We start from the raw sequence: 15,384 nt of genomic DNA on the forward strand, positions 1-15,384 counted from the left end.
AAAACTTTGGAGTAGATCTATTGTAAAAAGAGAACTGTATACAGCAAACCGACCTTTATTCAACGGCCAATTTCTAATGTCTCAGAGGGAATTTCAACCAATATATACCTCTATTGAATGACCAACCTCTATTTATCGACCAGTTGTCATAATGGGGTTCTTGTATAGCGCATTTCACATTGTCTCAATGCACTTTACATTGGTAAAGCGCATGGAGTATTTGTATATATTGGTATAGGCTGTTGAACTGGGAGACAATCCCCTACTCTTACACGAATAATTCATCAGGTTCTTTTATGTCCCCCATTTACTGTAGGTTAGGAAGGGTTGGGAGACAGGGTCTACGGTTTTAAGTCCTTGTCCGAGAAGACTTGAAGGTCTAACCATTTGCAGATGTAATTACAAAGGCAACACCTTTTCCTCAGTTATACAAATTCCTTTTGCACTAACTTATACCTCTATTAAATGGTCAACCTCTATTGAACGACCACTTCAGTTTCCTGAGATGACCGATTTATCGAAGTCGGCCTTGTATTAAGGATAGGGGACGCTGGCAATACTATCTATTGTTTCAAAGTCCACGTTCGGTATTCAAGGGTCTGTAACAGTATGTTTTTTTCAGGGACGCTCCAGAAGCGACTGGTGATGAACCTGATGATGCTGACTTTGAGACGCCGAAGGTTTATGAACCGGTAAGGAAAAAAGGACATGCAATACCGCTGTGTTCCTTGACTGCAGATTCATCTTTGCAGGTTTTTATAGCCTCAATTTTCTGCAGAATATTCATGTGTTCCAGTAAAGGTCCGTCGAAGTCAAAGTGATTGTATTATTGAAGCTGCTTATTCGAGGCTAACCCTGAGTAAATGAGTCTGTAATCAAGAAACACAGCGGTAATTTACGAATTTGAAAGAGGGTATAACTTTTTTCAAATTTCAACGCTCCCTATCCATAGTGCTTACCATTTAACCTATCCATCCGGTTGAAAATTCGTTTGCTAATGGTAAGAAAATTTTGGCAAACTTTGATTTTTGAATAATGGTGCACGCGTCTACCGAAAGGAGCGGGAAAAGTGGATTACGTCATTCGGAAGACCGAGTTTTGCAACTGACTCGGAATGATACATACCATTTGTTTTTCCAACCCGAATTTCCGGTTTTTCTGGATAAATGGTAAGCACCTAAGAGCGGGAAACTTTTGCTTCCGATAAATGGTACGCGCGCGTACCGGAAAATCCGAAAAGAGCGGGGAAAATGGATTACCTCAATGGGAAGACCGAGTTTTCAGGAACTTTCTGATCGGAACAACACATTTGTTTTTCAACTGGTTTTTCCGGGTAAATGATAAGCAAACCTGTTCTTAAACCTTTTATTATATTCGTTTTGCTTTAGACCTCTTTAAATTGGGCGTAATGTTTTCCCATTACAGACCACGTGTCATTCTCTTGAGAATGAGATTCTTTGTTTGAGTTGTATCCATATTCATGTGTCTTCTCATGCACTACCGTTAAACAAAGAAATGATACTCTAGGGAAGGACACGTGGTCTTAATTTAGCAGAATGCAATATGCAACAAAACCGTCACCAACCTTTTTAAAAATAGCCGTATAACAGAGGCGCTGTCAAACTTATCTATTTATTTTTTCATCACAGGTCGAATCCTTCGATTCTCTTAAAGATCGTCTCAAGATGTACCTCGAACAGTATAATGAGAGTATTCGAGGTGCTGGTATGGACCTTGTGTTCTTCAGAGATGCCATGATACATCTAATGAGGGTAAGTAGAAATGTCACGCGTCACGCTAGTTAATATAACGTATCCCAATAAAACATAAGACTAGTGTCACGCAATAAGAAGATTCGAGGTGCTTGGTATGGACCTTGTATTCATTAGAGATGCCCTGATACATCATGCTATTATTTCAGGTGTAACGCATTGATTGATATTAATAAGTAACGCTATTATTTTAGGTGTCACGCATCGTCCGTACTCCTCGTGGTAACGCACTCCTTGTTGGTGTTGGTGGGTCAGGGAAACAAAGTTTGACTCGTTTAGCGTCTTTTATTGCTGGCTACAAGATCTTCCAGATCACTCTCACAAGGTACGTGGTACTCTTGGTAAACAGTCCATTACAGATTACTTCTGCTGTTTCTGTTATGGACCTCGCATTCAAGCGCTTCATGATAAGATTACGCGTGCCTAAACGAAACACAGCGGTATTCACCAAATAAGAAAAGGGACTATTAACACGTGATTTACCTGTGTTTCAGATCGTACAACGCCTCTAATCTAATGGAAGACCTCAAGTACTTGTACAAAGTAGCTGGACAACAGGGACAGGGAATCACATTTATTTTCACTGACCAAGAAATCAAAGATGAAGGATTTCTGGAGTACTTGAACAACGTGCTCTCATCAGGAGAGGTGAGTTTAGTATGATGGTATCCCTGTGGTGAGCTTAATATGGTGGTATTCCTGTGGTGAGTTTAGTCCTGAATTTAAGGAAATGACGTCACTGATTGCCGGCAGTTTAGTATGATGGTATTGCTGTGGTGAGTTTAGTATGATGGTATTGCTGTGGTGAGTTTAGTATGATGGTATTGCTGTGGTGAGTTTAGTATGATGGTATTCCTGTGGTGAGTTTAGTCCTGTCTAGAAAAATGACGTCACTGATTACCGGCAGTTATCCCATCATGCATTGCGAGTGAGATATAACATTTCACATTTAAATAGCTTTTAATATTTTTTAAATTGAAAAAAATCAATGGTATAGTGTATGCCACATTTTAGCGATATCTATTTTCTACTTTGGAGTACTTTGGAGTACCTTCAGGTTCAGTACAGATCTGGCTACTTTTATTTGCCAAATTAGTCGAATATGTCTTTATTAAATGTTAAAGCAACACCCTTAGTATTATTATCATTATTATTAGTAGTAGTAGGAATATCATTACAAAAAACTGCTCATAAACCGGCTGAAACCAAAGAAGGCGATGAGCACGCAAAGACTCTCGGGATAGCCTTGGATCCTCATCTGACGTCGTTTTTTCTCTCGGGGAATTTAATATACGCAATCCACTGTTTCCTCATTACAGACAACGTGTCATTCCTTTCAAAGTTTTTGCTATTTATTTGGAGAGCAAAATATTCGCATAGAGGCTTTGCACCATCACGTGATGGCAGCCATGACAGAAGGCACAACAATTCACCATTTTCCATAAATTATTTCACACAAAGCGCTCAAGCGAGGCGCCAAGGAACTTTCAAAGGATTATTCAAATTTGAACCTTGCAACCTCGACTGAATGCTTTGTGTTTGACAAGTGAACCGATGTATGGAAAATGTGAATAGAGTCTTCCTTCAGAAACTGAATTCTTTCTCACATAAATCAAATTACGCCAGATTTAATTGATCCTTCCTCCTGACATGGCTGCCATCACGTGGTGGTCCAAAGCCTCTATTGAGATTTCAAATGCATGTGCTTTTACGATTTGACCTTTAACTGGATACGAAGGATGAAAGTCTCATCTAACGAATACAATATATTGAATACTAAATTTCATTTCTTGTTGTAGGTTTCCAATTTATTCGCACGTGACGAAATAGACGAAATCTGCGGAGAGCTAATTCCAGTCATGAAGAAAGAATTCCCCAGACGACCCCCCACGGGAGAAAACTTGTATGACTATTTCCTGACAAGAGCCAAGCACAACCTTCATGTAGTCCTCTGCTTCTCGCCGGTAAGACGTCATGTCTGGTATCTGTACGATTCACTCGCCAGTAACCGGGTTCCCTGTGTACAACCGCTACTTAAACCAAAGGGAACCCGGTTACGGAGCGTGAGAACTGACCTTTAAGTAACAATCTTTTTTCTGATATGGGTTACCTTATCGGATGACACGTAACAGGGTCAAATGAGCACCGCGTAACGCGAGTCTACGCTGCCATAATCATCCTTTAATCATGTTAACTATGTTACTAACTGACACTAAAAAAGTGCGTTACTTCATTAAAGTTGTTAATCCACTTTCGGATTACAAAATGATTGCATTACGACCTTCACAGGATCGCGTTAGATGCAAAGTTTTTCAGCGGCCATGTTTGTTTTCTTGAACAATTTAGCGCATGCGCATGCGTTTTTCAGCCCAGTTCCCTGTGACCACAGTGTAGAAAGTTTTACACTGATGGAACCTACACGATAACCCTTTTCAAATACCTGTTTACGGTCAAATATTTTTTATTGAATATTTCTATTCTGTAAAGGTTGGTGAAAAATTCCGTAACCGGTCACTGAAGTTCCCAGGATTGATCAGCGGTTGTACCATGGATTGGTTCAGCCGCTGGCCAAAGGACGCGCTGATCGCAGTGTCGAACCATTTTATTTCGAACTTTGATGTGGTGTGTACTCCAGAGGTGAAGAACGAGGTGGTTCATTCCATGGGAGTTATACATGATGGGGTAGCTAACTGCTGTTCAGACTATTTCCAAAGGTAATGTTAAGTATTTTATGGTATGATTATGATAATAATGGTGATGATGATGATGGTGATAATAATGATGGTGATGATGATGATGATGATGGTGATAAAGATAATGATAATACTGATGATGATAATGATGATGGTGATGATAATGATGATGATGGTGATGATGATAATGATGATGGTGATTATAATGATGATGATGGTGATGATGATAATGATGATGGTGATGATAATGATAATGATGGTGATGATAATGATGATGGTGATGATACCGACTGTGATGATGATGTTGACAAAGATGTCGATGGTGATAATGATAATGATGATAATGATAATGATACAGATGGCGATGGGATGATGGTGATAATGGTAGTGATGACGATGGTGATAGTAATGATGATAGCGATGATTATGCGGATAATGCTGACAGTTGTGATAATGATGTTGATGATAATGCATGGTGATAATGATGATGGTAATGATGATAATGATGGTGGTGGAGCTGAGGATGATGGCGATAGTGGTAGTGATGCTAGTGCAGTGGTAATAATGATAGTAGTTTTTTCATTGACAACAGTGTATTGCACGATTTCAATGTAAGTACTGTTATCTCACTCACCTCTTAGCAATCAAAGCAACGATAAACCTCCCCCTTTTTTTCACGCCTGATACACGACTTTTAAATAACGTATAGATTCCGACGCGCAACTCACGTGACACCCAAGTCCTACCTCTCGTTTATCAACGGTTATAAATCAATCTACGCGGAGAAAAGGAAAGAGATTGGCGATCTCGCTCAGCGCATGAACACTGGACTTGACAAACTGATGGAGGCCAGCGAGTCTGTGGCACAGCTATCGAGGGAACTCGCCGTCAAGGAGAAGGAGTTGGCAGTGGCCTCTGAAAAGGCTGACAGGGTGAGATGATATTATATTGTAACGAGGAAGAGAACGATGAAAAATGTTTTAGTTGGTAGATGCCGGGGTCATGATAAGAAAACGTCGGCTCGGGTTTTGGGCGTGTTTTGAAAAGAAGGAATTTTTGAATAACATCAATGAGTCATTGTTTTCTTTTCTGTAATGAGAGCGTTAAAAACTTCGGAAAGATAGTTTGGTAGTTTATGAGATAAGGGAAAGCAAAAATATGTTTAAAATATTATTATTTTCACTCCCTTCTTTCCTTCATACTTACTTTCTTGTTTTCTTTCTTTCACTGTCTCCTTCCTTCCTTTTTTCCTTCCTTCCATGGATTTCTTTGCCCTCTTTTCCAAGTCCTTCCTTGCTTCCTTGCTTCCTTGCTTTCTTGCTTCCTTGCTTCCTTGCTTCCTTGCTTCCTTGCTTCCTTGCTTCCTTGCTTCCTTGCTTCCTTGCTTCTTTCTTTTGCTTCCTTGCTTGCTTCCTTCCTTGCACCGATTTCTTTGCTCTTAATTTTTTCAAGTTCTTTCTGTCTGTCAGTCTGTCTGGATGCCTATTCTCCCTTTTTTCCTTGTTTCCTTCTTCCTCTTCTTCTTCCATTATCACCTCATATCTAACCAACCTGTTTTTAACATAAGGTTCTAAAAGAGGTGAGCGTCAAGGCTCAAGCAGCTGAGAAAGTCAAGGCTCAAGTGCAGAAAGTCAAAGACAAGGCGCAGGCAATTGTTGATGATATTGCTGTAAGTTGACTTAATTTAACTACATAAAATTTACAATAATATTGTTCAATCGTGAAGGGTGCTGATTCTGTTGCTGATACCGTAAACGTCGTTGTTTTGGTTGATTGTCTTGCTGTTGTTTTTCTAGAATGTTAATGGTTTTGTTTCTTCTACTTTAGTTATTGTTTCTGCTGCAGCTACTGTTGTTGACGCTGTTGTTGTTGTTGTAGTTGCTGCTGCTGCAGTTGTTGTTGTTGCTATTGCTGCTGTTGTTATTATTGCTGCTGCTGTTGTTGTTGTTGCTGCTGCTGCTGTTGTTGTTGTTGCTGCTGCTGCTGCTGTTGTTGTTGCTGCTGCTGTTGTTGTTGCTGCTGCTGTTGTTGTTGCTGCTGCTGTTGTTGTTGCTGCTGCTGCTGTTGTTGTTGTTGTTGCTATTGCTGTTGTTGTTAATACTGTTGTTGATGATGATGTTGCTGTTGTTTTTGTTGCGTTTGCTTTTGTTGTTGTTGATGCCTTCGTTGTTGATGCTGTTGCTGTTGTTGCTGTTGCTGCTGCTGCTGCTGTTGCTGTTGTTGATGCTGTTGCTGTTGCTGCTGCTGCTGTTGTTGTTGTTGTTGCTATTGCTGTTGTTGTTAATACTGTTGTTGATGATGATGTTGCTGTTGTTTTTGTTGCGTTTGCTTTTGTTGTTGTTGATGCCTTCGTTGTTGATGCTGTTGCTGTTGTTGCTGTTGCTGCTGCTGCTGCTGCTGTTGCTGTTGTTGATGCTGTTGCTGTTGCTGTTGCTGCTGCTGCTGTTGTTGATGATGTTGCTGTTTTGTTGTCATTGTCGTTGCCGTTGCTGTCACTATTCTTGTTTTTGACGGTACATTATCTCCACACTACAGGCAGACAAGATTATTGCAGAAACCAAACTTGAGGCAGCGAAGCCCGCGCTAGAAGAAGCTGAGGCAGCCCTTCAGGTATGCGAGGAAAAAACAACATCTTTATGTATAAATATACGGGCACACGGTGCAACATTGCGTGGAATGCTGCAGGCAATCGATGTTGCGAGCCATGTCACACGACGCGATGAAATCTTCTTAAAAATTTTTCAGTTACTTTCTTGATAATGATGACAGGATGTCATCGAAACGTCGAAATCTATCTGCGTTAGTTTTTCTGATTAACTTAATAACAAAAGTCAATCTTATAACGTATTCTTATTATTTACAAATGAAATATAATACATTTCAAGCTTAGTAAGCAACATATAACATGTAGCATGTAACGTGCAATACGCATTATACAACATGCAATATGCAACATGTAACTTGCAACACGCATCATGCAACATGCCACATGTAACTTGAAACATGCAACATGAAACATGCAACATGTAACATGCAACGCGCAACATGCAACATGCATTATACAACATGTAACATGCAACGTGTAACTTGCAACATGAAACATACAATATGCAACATGTAACTTGCAACATGCATCATGCAACATGCAACATGTAACTTGCAACATGAAACATGCAACATGCAATGTGCAACAAAACCTTCACCAACCTTTTTTGAAATAGCTGTATTATCATGGCAGAAAATGATTTTATTTTTGATATTAATTTGATTTGTTTCCACAGACCATCAAGCCGCTTCATATCTCTGCTGTGCGCAAGCTTCCCAAGCCTCCACATTTAATCATGCGAATCATGGACGGTGTGATTATCCTCTTGAAGAAGAAACTGGATCCGGTGAAGTTTGATGCCGAGAGAGTGTCTGTTGTACCATCTTGGGCCGAGGCCCTAAAGGTATGTGATGTTCTGTATGCTTAGGGTGCTGAATTAAAACTGCATTCAAAACTTATTTGTTGCAATATCAACTTTAAATGTGTATACAGTATACAATATTCTTACTGCATGATATTTAATTCACTATCAGATGATGAGTAAATCGGATTTCCTCCAAAGTCTCATGAACTTCCCCAAAGACTCCATCACCGACGAGACTGTAGAGCTCCTTGCACCATACCTTGAGGCGGAGGACTTCAACATTGAAACAGCCAAAAGAGTAAGATACCAGCTTACTATTGCCCCAATACTGTTTCTATTGCCACGCGCTGATCGAGACACCAGTCACGACATGGTAAACATCGAAAAATACTTTGTCGTCAATTAAATATATCGTTAGAGTACTTTCCCACGCACCTTACCTTAGAAAAGAAGTGAAGAGAGACATTCTTGAGTGCTTACGTCATTTCCTGCATACTTTATTACTGAACGGATTATGAAAAAAGCTGCTTAATTCGTTTTATTATATAGTTAGCGTCAGCGCTGTGCTCCTTTCACTAATAAAGCACAGTTTTCGACCGATCAGCGCGCACGTACTATGCTAACTATATAATAATAATCATTTATTCCTATTCTAGGTGTGTGGTGATGTTGCTGGATTGTGCTCGTGGGTGAGAGCCATGTCTGTGTTCTTTGGAATCAACAAAGAAGTCTTACCACTCAAGGTACACCATCTTACTGAATCTAACTTTTACTTTATGGGCTACTTTTGGATAATCCATAATACTTTTTGTAGGCCTTGGAGCTCGTTTTCGCCCCAGACCCTGCGCAAACGCATATACATTCCTTTTAAGATTCGGAATTTCATTGTATTCTAGCTTTTCTACAGAGTAGCTATACGTCTGGATCCTAAACTAAGAGACTAATAATACCTAAATACTACTATAAGCCCAACCCTACTGAAATAAAACCTATAACCAAGCCCCAACCCATGATAATAAGTGAAGAAAAAAAAACCAAATAAATAGATAAATTACCAATTAAAATTCCCCAGCATGGCCCCTCCTTCATATATACATCCCCCCACCCCACCCCTGTTTTTTGGTGTTGCAAGGCATCTGACGCATAAAGACAATGAAACAGTAGCCAAGGATAAGAAATTTGAAGCCAAATAATACCCCGCAAAACAAAAACCCTAACCTGAATACAATACATCTTGCAACACAAGTTTCAAGTTTTTCAAGTTTATTTTTACAAAATAATGACTATATATACACAATTTATCAGCCTCCCGCAAATAGCATAAAGCTAATCTAGGCGGGAGGCGATATATTACATTAAATAAATATTAGAAGATTTACAAATAATATATGACGATAAATAAATGAAAAACTAACAGTTTACTTAAAATAAAGAAACGAAAGAAAAAAAAAAAAACAAAAAAAAAAAAAGAGAAAAAGGAAAAAATGATACTAACCAAGTATTGAAAATCAAGAAATAATTATTTATAAATAGTCGCAATATATAAAGACTCAGTCCGAGACGTTCAAAGTATAATCTAGTCTGTCTACAATAGTGGAAGTGTCAACATAGCTATCTTCTCTTAGGAGAAAATCAGACAGTGTTTTACGTAATATTAACTTTATCTTCTTCTTTTTTAATTTACGCAAATTGGTATCGTATTCCATAACCTAGCTCCAAATCTTGAGAATGAATTTTTTTGTACTTCCAGTTGAGATTTTTTAATATAGAAATTTCCTGATGATGAGAATCTTGTGTTGTATGAGTGAACACTCGTAGCAAGGGTAAATTGATTTAGAATATTAAGAGGTGCAAGCTTATTTTCAATATCATGCATTAACTGGGCGACCGATTCATAGTAGAGGAAATTAATTGGTAGTGTATTAGCTCTGATAAAAAGAGGAATGGCATGTTGGGATCTATCAGTGAAGTACATTAATCTAAGAACTCTTTTTTGTAGAAGACCAAGTAAGACCCGCCATTTGGCACAAAAATCTCCCTCCCCAGCTCTTGCTTCTGTCAGTACGATACAAGAAGTTATATCTTTTTTCAATGGTTTGTTCTAGGCTAATTTGGCGATCCAGGAAGTTCGGTTAAGAATAGCAGAGGGAGACTTGAACAAAGCGCAGGCGCAGCTAGACGAAAAACAGGCTGAACTGGATGAAGCACAAGCCATGTATGACAAAGCTGTCCAAGAAAAACAGGTAAAACCAATAAGGTCCAATTCAGACGTCCAACTTTTCAGAGTCTAATCTTATTGCCTTTGAGGCCGACTGAAGTCCATAAATTCGACGTCTTATGCAAACGTCGCATCTAATGGACCCTTCTCAAAAGTATCGTGGATGCGGAGCTAACATGAGATTACAAAAGAAATCACACTTTTTCTCAATGGAATTAGTGACATCTCTTTTGTATTTCCATGCTAGCCTCGCATTGAAGATAATTTTAAGAAGAGTGCATTCTGTCGCTCGCAATGAACTCTGCATGATGAACGATTGATACATTGCTTTTACGCCAATCATTGGTCGTTTCGTGCTACTGGCTCAGTGGAATTTTTTCTCTCGCACTTCCGTCGCACTCAGTTTTGCTCATTTTGAACCTCTTTGTATATTGGAATGAATGAGTAAACGAATGAATGAACGAAGAATGAGAGAAATAGTGAATAATTAAATAAATAAACTAACAAATGGTACAATGACTGAACAAACTCATTCATGTTTTCTCAAACTTCATTTTGCTATTTTTAAGCTATAGTTTTTCATCTCTTTTGCCCCCCACAAGTATCGCCTCTTGGCTGTCTGGACACCTAATATAAGTTTGCCTTTGTAAATCGTTGTAGGATTTGTTGGATAGTGCCGAAGCCTGTCGCAGGAAGATGTTGGCTGCATCAGCACTGATCAGCGGTCTGGGAGGAGAGAAAGAAAGATGGACAGAACAAAGCAAAGAGTTTCAGGAACAGATTGGAAGGTAAAAGAGTACTATATTCTCAGTGCCTACAATACACATGAATATTCTTCGATTGCACGTTACGTCATTGCCTCCTCTCGGGGGAGTGTTGGTGCCATTTAATAACATATTTTTTATTAGCATCTATTGTTAACGGCACCGCAATGGCCGCCATGTTTTTGTCTTTTAACTCTCTTGGGAATTCTTTCAAGGAGATGTACCGGTGTATACAGGGTTCTTGTTCATCTCGGGTGGGTCCCGTGGTCTTTGTTCATCTCGGGTGGGTCCCGTGGTCTTTGTTCATCTCGGGTGGGTCCCGTGGTCTTTGTTCATCTCGGGTGGGTCCCGTGGTCTTTGTTCATCTCGGGTGGGTCCCGTGGTCTTTGTTCTCATGTTGTGGTGATGTATTTAGACTGGTAGGTGATGTACCAGTGTGTACGGGGTTGTTGTTCATCTCGGGTGGGTCCCGTGGTCTTTGTTCATCTCGGGTGGGTCCCGTGGTCTTTGTTCTCATGTTGTGGTGATGTATTTAGACTGGTAGGTGATGTACCAGTGTGTACGGGGTTGTTGTTCATCTCGGGTGGGTCCCGTGGTCTTTGTTCATCTCGGGTGGGTCCCGTGGTCTTTGTTCATCTCGGGTGGGTCCCGTGGTCTTCGTTTTCATGTCGTGTTGGTGTATTCAGACTAGTAGATGATGTACCGGTGTGTACAGGGTTGTTGTTCATCTCGGGTGGGTCCCGTGGTCTTTGTTCATCTCGGGTCAGTCCCGTGGTCTTTGTTCTCATGTCGTGTTGATGTATTCAGACTGGTAGGTGATGTACCAGTGTGTACAGGGTTGTTGTTCATCTCGGGTGGGTCCCGCGGTCTTTGTTCATCTCGGGTGGGTCCCGTGGTCTTTGTTCTCATGTTGTGGTGATGTATTTAGACTGGTAGGTGATGTACCAGTGTGTACAGGGTTGTTGTTCATCTCGGGTGGGTCCCGTGGCTTTGTTCATCTCGGGTCAGTCCCGTGGTCTTTGTTCATCTCGGGTGGGTCCCGTGGTCTTGGTTCTCATATCGTATCGGTTTTTTCAGACTGGTAGGTGATGTACTGCTTTGTACCGGGTTTTTGTCCTACTCCGGACCCTTCAACCAAGAGTTCCGTGAAATGCTGATGTCCAACTGGCAAAAAGAGATGAAATCTCGTAAGATTCCCTACACTGCCAACCTGAATGTCACTGGTATGATGGTCGACAGTACGACTGTAGGAGAATGGAACTTACAGGTGATTCTACTTTTTAAATTGTGTTGGTTGGTTCAGTTGATTGAGTATCATGTTTTTTTTTGAATGTCAAGGGTTCAAGCCCCAGGCCAACAACTCAAAATATCTCAGTAGAAGAAGTTGTCTTTGCTTTAAAACATCTGCAAATGGTTAGACATTTGCTGTGGTTCGGATGACCACCTAAAATGGCGGTCTAGTTTCATTAAGAGACGTAAAACATAGAGAAAACAAGTCTATCACTTGGGGCTCTCACGTGACACCTATCTAAATAAAGTTCCTGACTTCTTTACATCTTAATACCATCTGGTATCTCTGTGTGACTGAAATTTCATCCCAGTCTTGTTGTCATACCAAATTAGGCAGTCCAAAAGTTTTGTTAAAGTGGGCTTCTTTGGGGTGGTATTTTATTAGGCCTTGTTACCTTGAGGGTAATGTTTTCCCATTTCAGACTACGTGTCGTTCTTGTGAGAATAAGATTTTTTGTTTGAGGTGTATCCATATTCATGTGTCTTCTCATGTGCAACCGTTAGACAAAGGAATGATACTCTAGAGAATGACACGTGTCCGAAATTTAGAAAGTGGATTTGGTCCATTGACGTTGGTTTTTCTATTCTTAGGGTCTTCCTAATGATGAGCTGTCCATCCAGAACGGTATCATCGTCACCAAGGCACCTCGTTACCCTCTATTGATCGACCCTCAGGGGCAGGGCAAGGCGTGGATCAAAAAGAGAGAGAAAGATAATGAGTTGCAGGTAAGATATGATGCTCCCTGGGTAGGGGCTTATTTGACCAACAGGGGAGGGGTAAGGCACGGATCAAAAGATCTACAATAAATATGTTATGTAAGTGTTTACTATTTTGGCATCGAATGAAAAGAAGGACTGAATAGAGACAGAAAGAAAGCAAGGAAGGAAAGGAGAAAGGAAGGAAGGAAGCAATGAAGAAGGAAGCAAGGAAGCCATGAAGCAAGGATGCAAGGAAGCAGGGAAGGAAGCAAGCAAGAAGTAATAAAGCAAAGAAGTACGGAAGGAAAAAGGAAGCAAGAAAGAAAGACAAGAAGGGAAAAGGAAAGAACAGAAGGAAGAAAGGAGGAAGAAAACCAAAAAAAGGAGGATTCATGAAAAATAATTATGGTTTATTAAAACATGTTCATCGCAAAAAAATGTTAAATGTAATAAATTGGAAAGAGGCAAAACTGTAGAAATATAGGCTATAGGAATGCCCCGAGTCATATGACAAGTCATTCACATCAGATCACATGATTGGAGCTTCATAGTATGTCACGTGATCGATGACTTTTGTATATTTTGTATTTGCAGATCACATCACTGAACCACAAATACTTCCGTACCCACCTAGAAGACAGCATGTCTCTAGGAAGACCTCTTCTGATCGAGGATGTCGGGGAGGAACTGGACCCAGCTTTGGATAATGTGTTGGAAAAGAATTTTATCAAGTCTGGATCAACATTCAAGGTTAGTTGACGGGCTTCGTGTGTACTTGATATTCATTTGCGTCAGTAAATGATGCTTATAGATACCTTGCAGATGACGTCAAAGCAGATCAATTTGGAGGACATCACAAAGGAATTTTAATCTCCTGAGAATTGGAAACCTATTGTCATGTCCTCCAAAAAGACCCCTTGTATGTGACGTCAAAGCAGCTTAATTTAGAGGACAACACAAAAGAATTTCAATCTCCTGAGAATTGGAAACCTATTGTCATGTCCTCCAAATAGACCCCTTGTATGTGACGTCAAAGCAGCTCAATTTGGAGGACAACACAAAAGAATTTCAATCTCCTGAGAATTGGAAACCTATTGTTATGTCCTCCAAACTGAGCTGCATTCCGATGTGCTGAAAAGGGGTCTATTCAAAAGTTTTACTAGGCCCTCCCTTTCAGCTTGTGAGAAATGTTTTCCCATTTCAAACCACTCTCTTGAGAATTATTTCTTTGTTTAATGATTGTGCATGAGAAGACACATGAATATGGATACAACTCGAGCTAAGAATCTTATTCTCAAGGGAATGAAACATGGTCTGAAATAGGAAAGCATTACGGCCATCAAAGCGCTGATCAAAATAGAACGTTTTCTCAAGGTTGCGTGCGCATCTAACTTGACGGGCCACAAAACTGAAAAACGCAAATTCAGTAAAATTGAGAAGACAGTTTTATATTTAAAGAGGAGAATAATCGATTTTATAAATTCTTATAGTAAAAAAATTCATAGCAATGCATTATAATACTTGTGTTTTGGTATCGTGGCCCGCCAAGTTCCTTAAATTTGGATGCGCACGCAACCTTGAGAAAACGGTCTATTGAATCTCATAATCTATTCCAAATTGTGGTCAAACACTGACCAAAATGTTATCGAAAACTAGCAATCCAGCTGATGAACATACTGTGCCAGACAGGGAATGACGATGATGATTAACCATTAACATTAAACTTGTTTATTAACGTACACCTATTTCAAAAAAGCCGGTTTATCGTGACCAAAGGAGATAGGTGATTGGTCATTTCAAGGCGGAAAGGAATAATGGATATACAGATAAACATCAATAATAAAGGCCTTTAAAATGGTTTTCTCGACTACAAAAAGACACTGCATATATCAACACTTACCTCCATGTTCTTTAATAGAATAATAAGAACTATCAGTCATTCCAGCGATTCATAGATTTTATTTCCTATCGACTATGGTCTTTTGTCTTTGGCTCCAACACCCTTTGTGAAATAGGTGTATATTCTCAAGACTTACCAAAAAACAGAAATGATACTCAAGGGAATGATAAATGAGCACGATTTTTCGTTGTATTTCAGGTTAAGGTTGGTGACAAGGAAGTGGACGTGATGAAGGGGTTCATGATGTACATCACAACCAAACTATCCAACCCAGCTTACACCCCTGAGGTTAGTTCTTAACATTAGCATTACGTTAGATAGGATGAATACTATGATGATGAATTATTACTATCATCTGATGGTGTCAATAATGTCGATGATACTTTTAAAGATAATGTTAGTGATGATGGCGATGATGATAATGATGGTGATGATGGTGATAATAATGATGATGATGATAATGATGGTGATGATTATGGTGATAATGGTGATGATGATGGTGATGAGTATAGTGATGATAGTGATGACGATAATGGTGATGATTATGGTGATAATGGTGATGATGATGGTGATAATGGTGATGACGATGATGGTGATGATTATGGTGATAATGGTGATGGTGATGATGATGATTATGG

General features: G+C 39.7%; 1 protein-coding gene across 1 annotated transcript in view; it reads left to right on the forward strand.

Moving 5' to 3' along the window:
* Positions 1-15,384, forward strand: part of LOC116304022 (dynein axonemal heavy chain 5-like) — a 71,274-nt gene that overhangs the window by 40,516 nt on the left and 15,374 nt on the right. The window contains exons 44-61 of the mRNA XM_089033928.1: positions 623-692; positions 1,650-1,772; positions 1,967-2,097; positions 2,267-2,420; positions 3,572-3,736; positions 4,260-4,486; positions 5,175-5,397; positions 6,033-6,134; positions 7,001-7,075; positions 7,747-7,914; positions 8,045-8,173; positions 8,532-8,618; positions 9,981-10,118; positions 10,754-10,881; positions 11,935-12,124; positions 12,739-12,873; positions 13,441-13,596; positions 14,945-15,034. Of these exons, the coding sequence (XP_088890054.1) occupies positions 623-692; positions 1,650-1,772; positions 1,967-2,097; positions 2,267-2,420; positions 3,572-3,736; positions 4,260-4,486; positions 5,175-5,397; positions 6,033-6,134; positions 7,001-7,075; positions 7,747-7,914; positions 8,045-8,173; positions 8,532-8,618; positions 9,981-10,118; positions 10,754-10,881; positions 11,935-12,124; positions 12,739-12,873; positions 13,441-13,596; positions 14,945-15,034 (2,491 nt within the window). The remainder of the gene's footprint in view (positions 1-622; positions 693-1,649; positions 1,773-1,966; positions 2,098-2,266; positions 2,421-3,571; positions 3,737-4,259; positions 4,487-5,174; positions 5,398-6,032; positions 6,135-7,000; positions 7,076-7,746; positions 7,915-8,044; positions 8,174-8,531; positions 8,619-9,980; positions 10,119-10,753; positions 10,882-11,934; positions 12,125-12,738; positions 12,874-13,440; positions 13,597-14,944; positions 15,035-15,384) is intronic.

The sequence above is a fragment of the Actinia tenebrosa genome, unplaced genomic scaffold (assembly GCF_029948245.1).
Source record: "Actinia tenebrosa isolate PJP-AT-01 unplaced genomic scaffold, QUT_ActTen_1.0 PGA_scaffold2__45_contigs__length_23673736, whole genome shotgun sequence".
NCBI lineage: Eukaryota > Metazoa > Cnidaria > Anthozoa > Actiniaria > Actiniidae > Actinia > Actinia tenebrosa.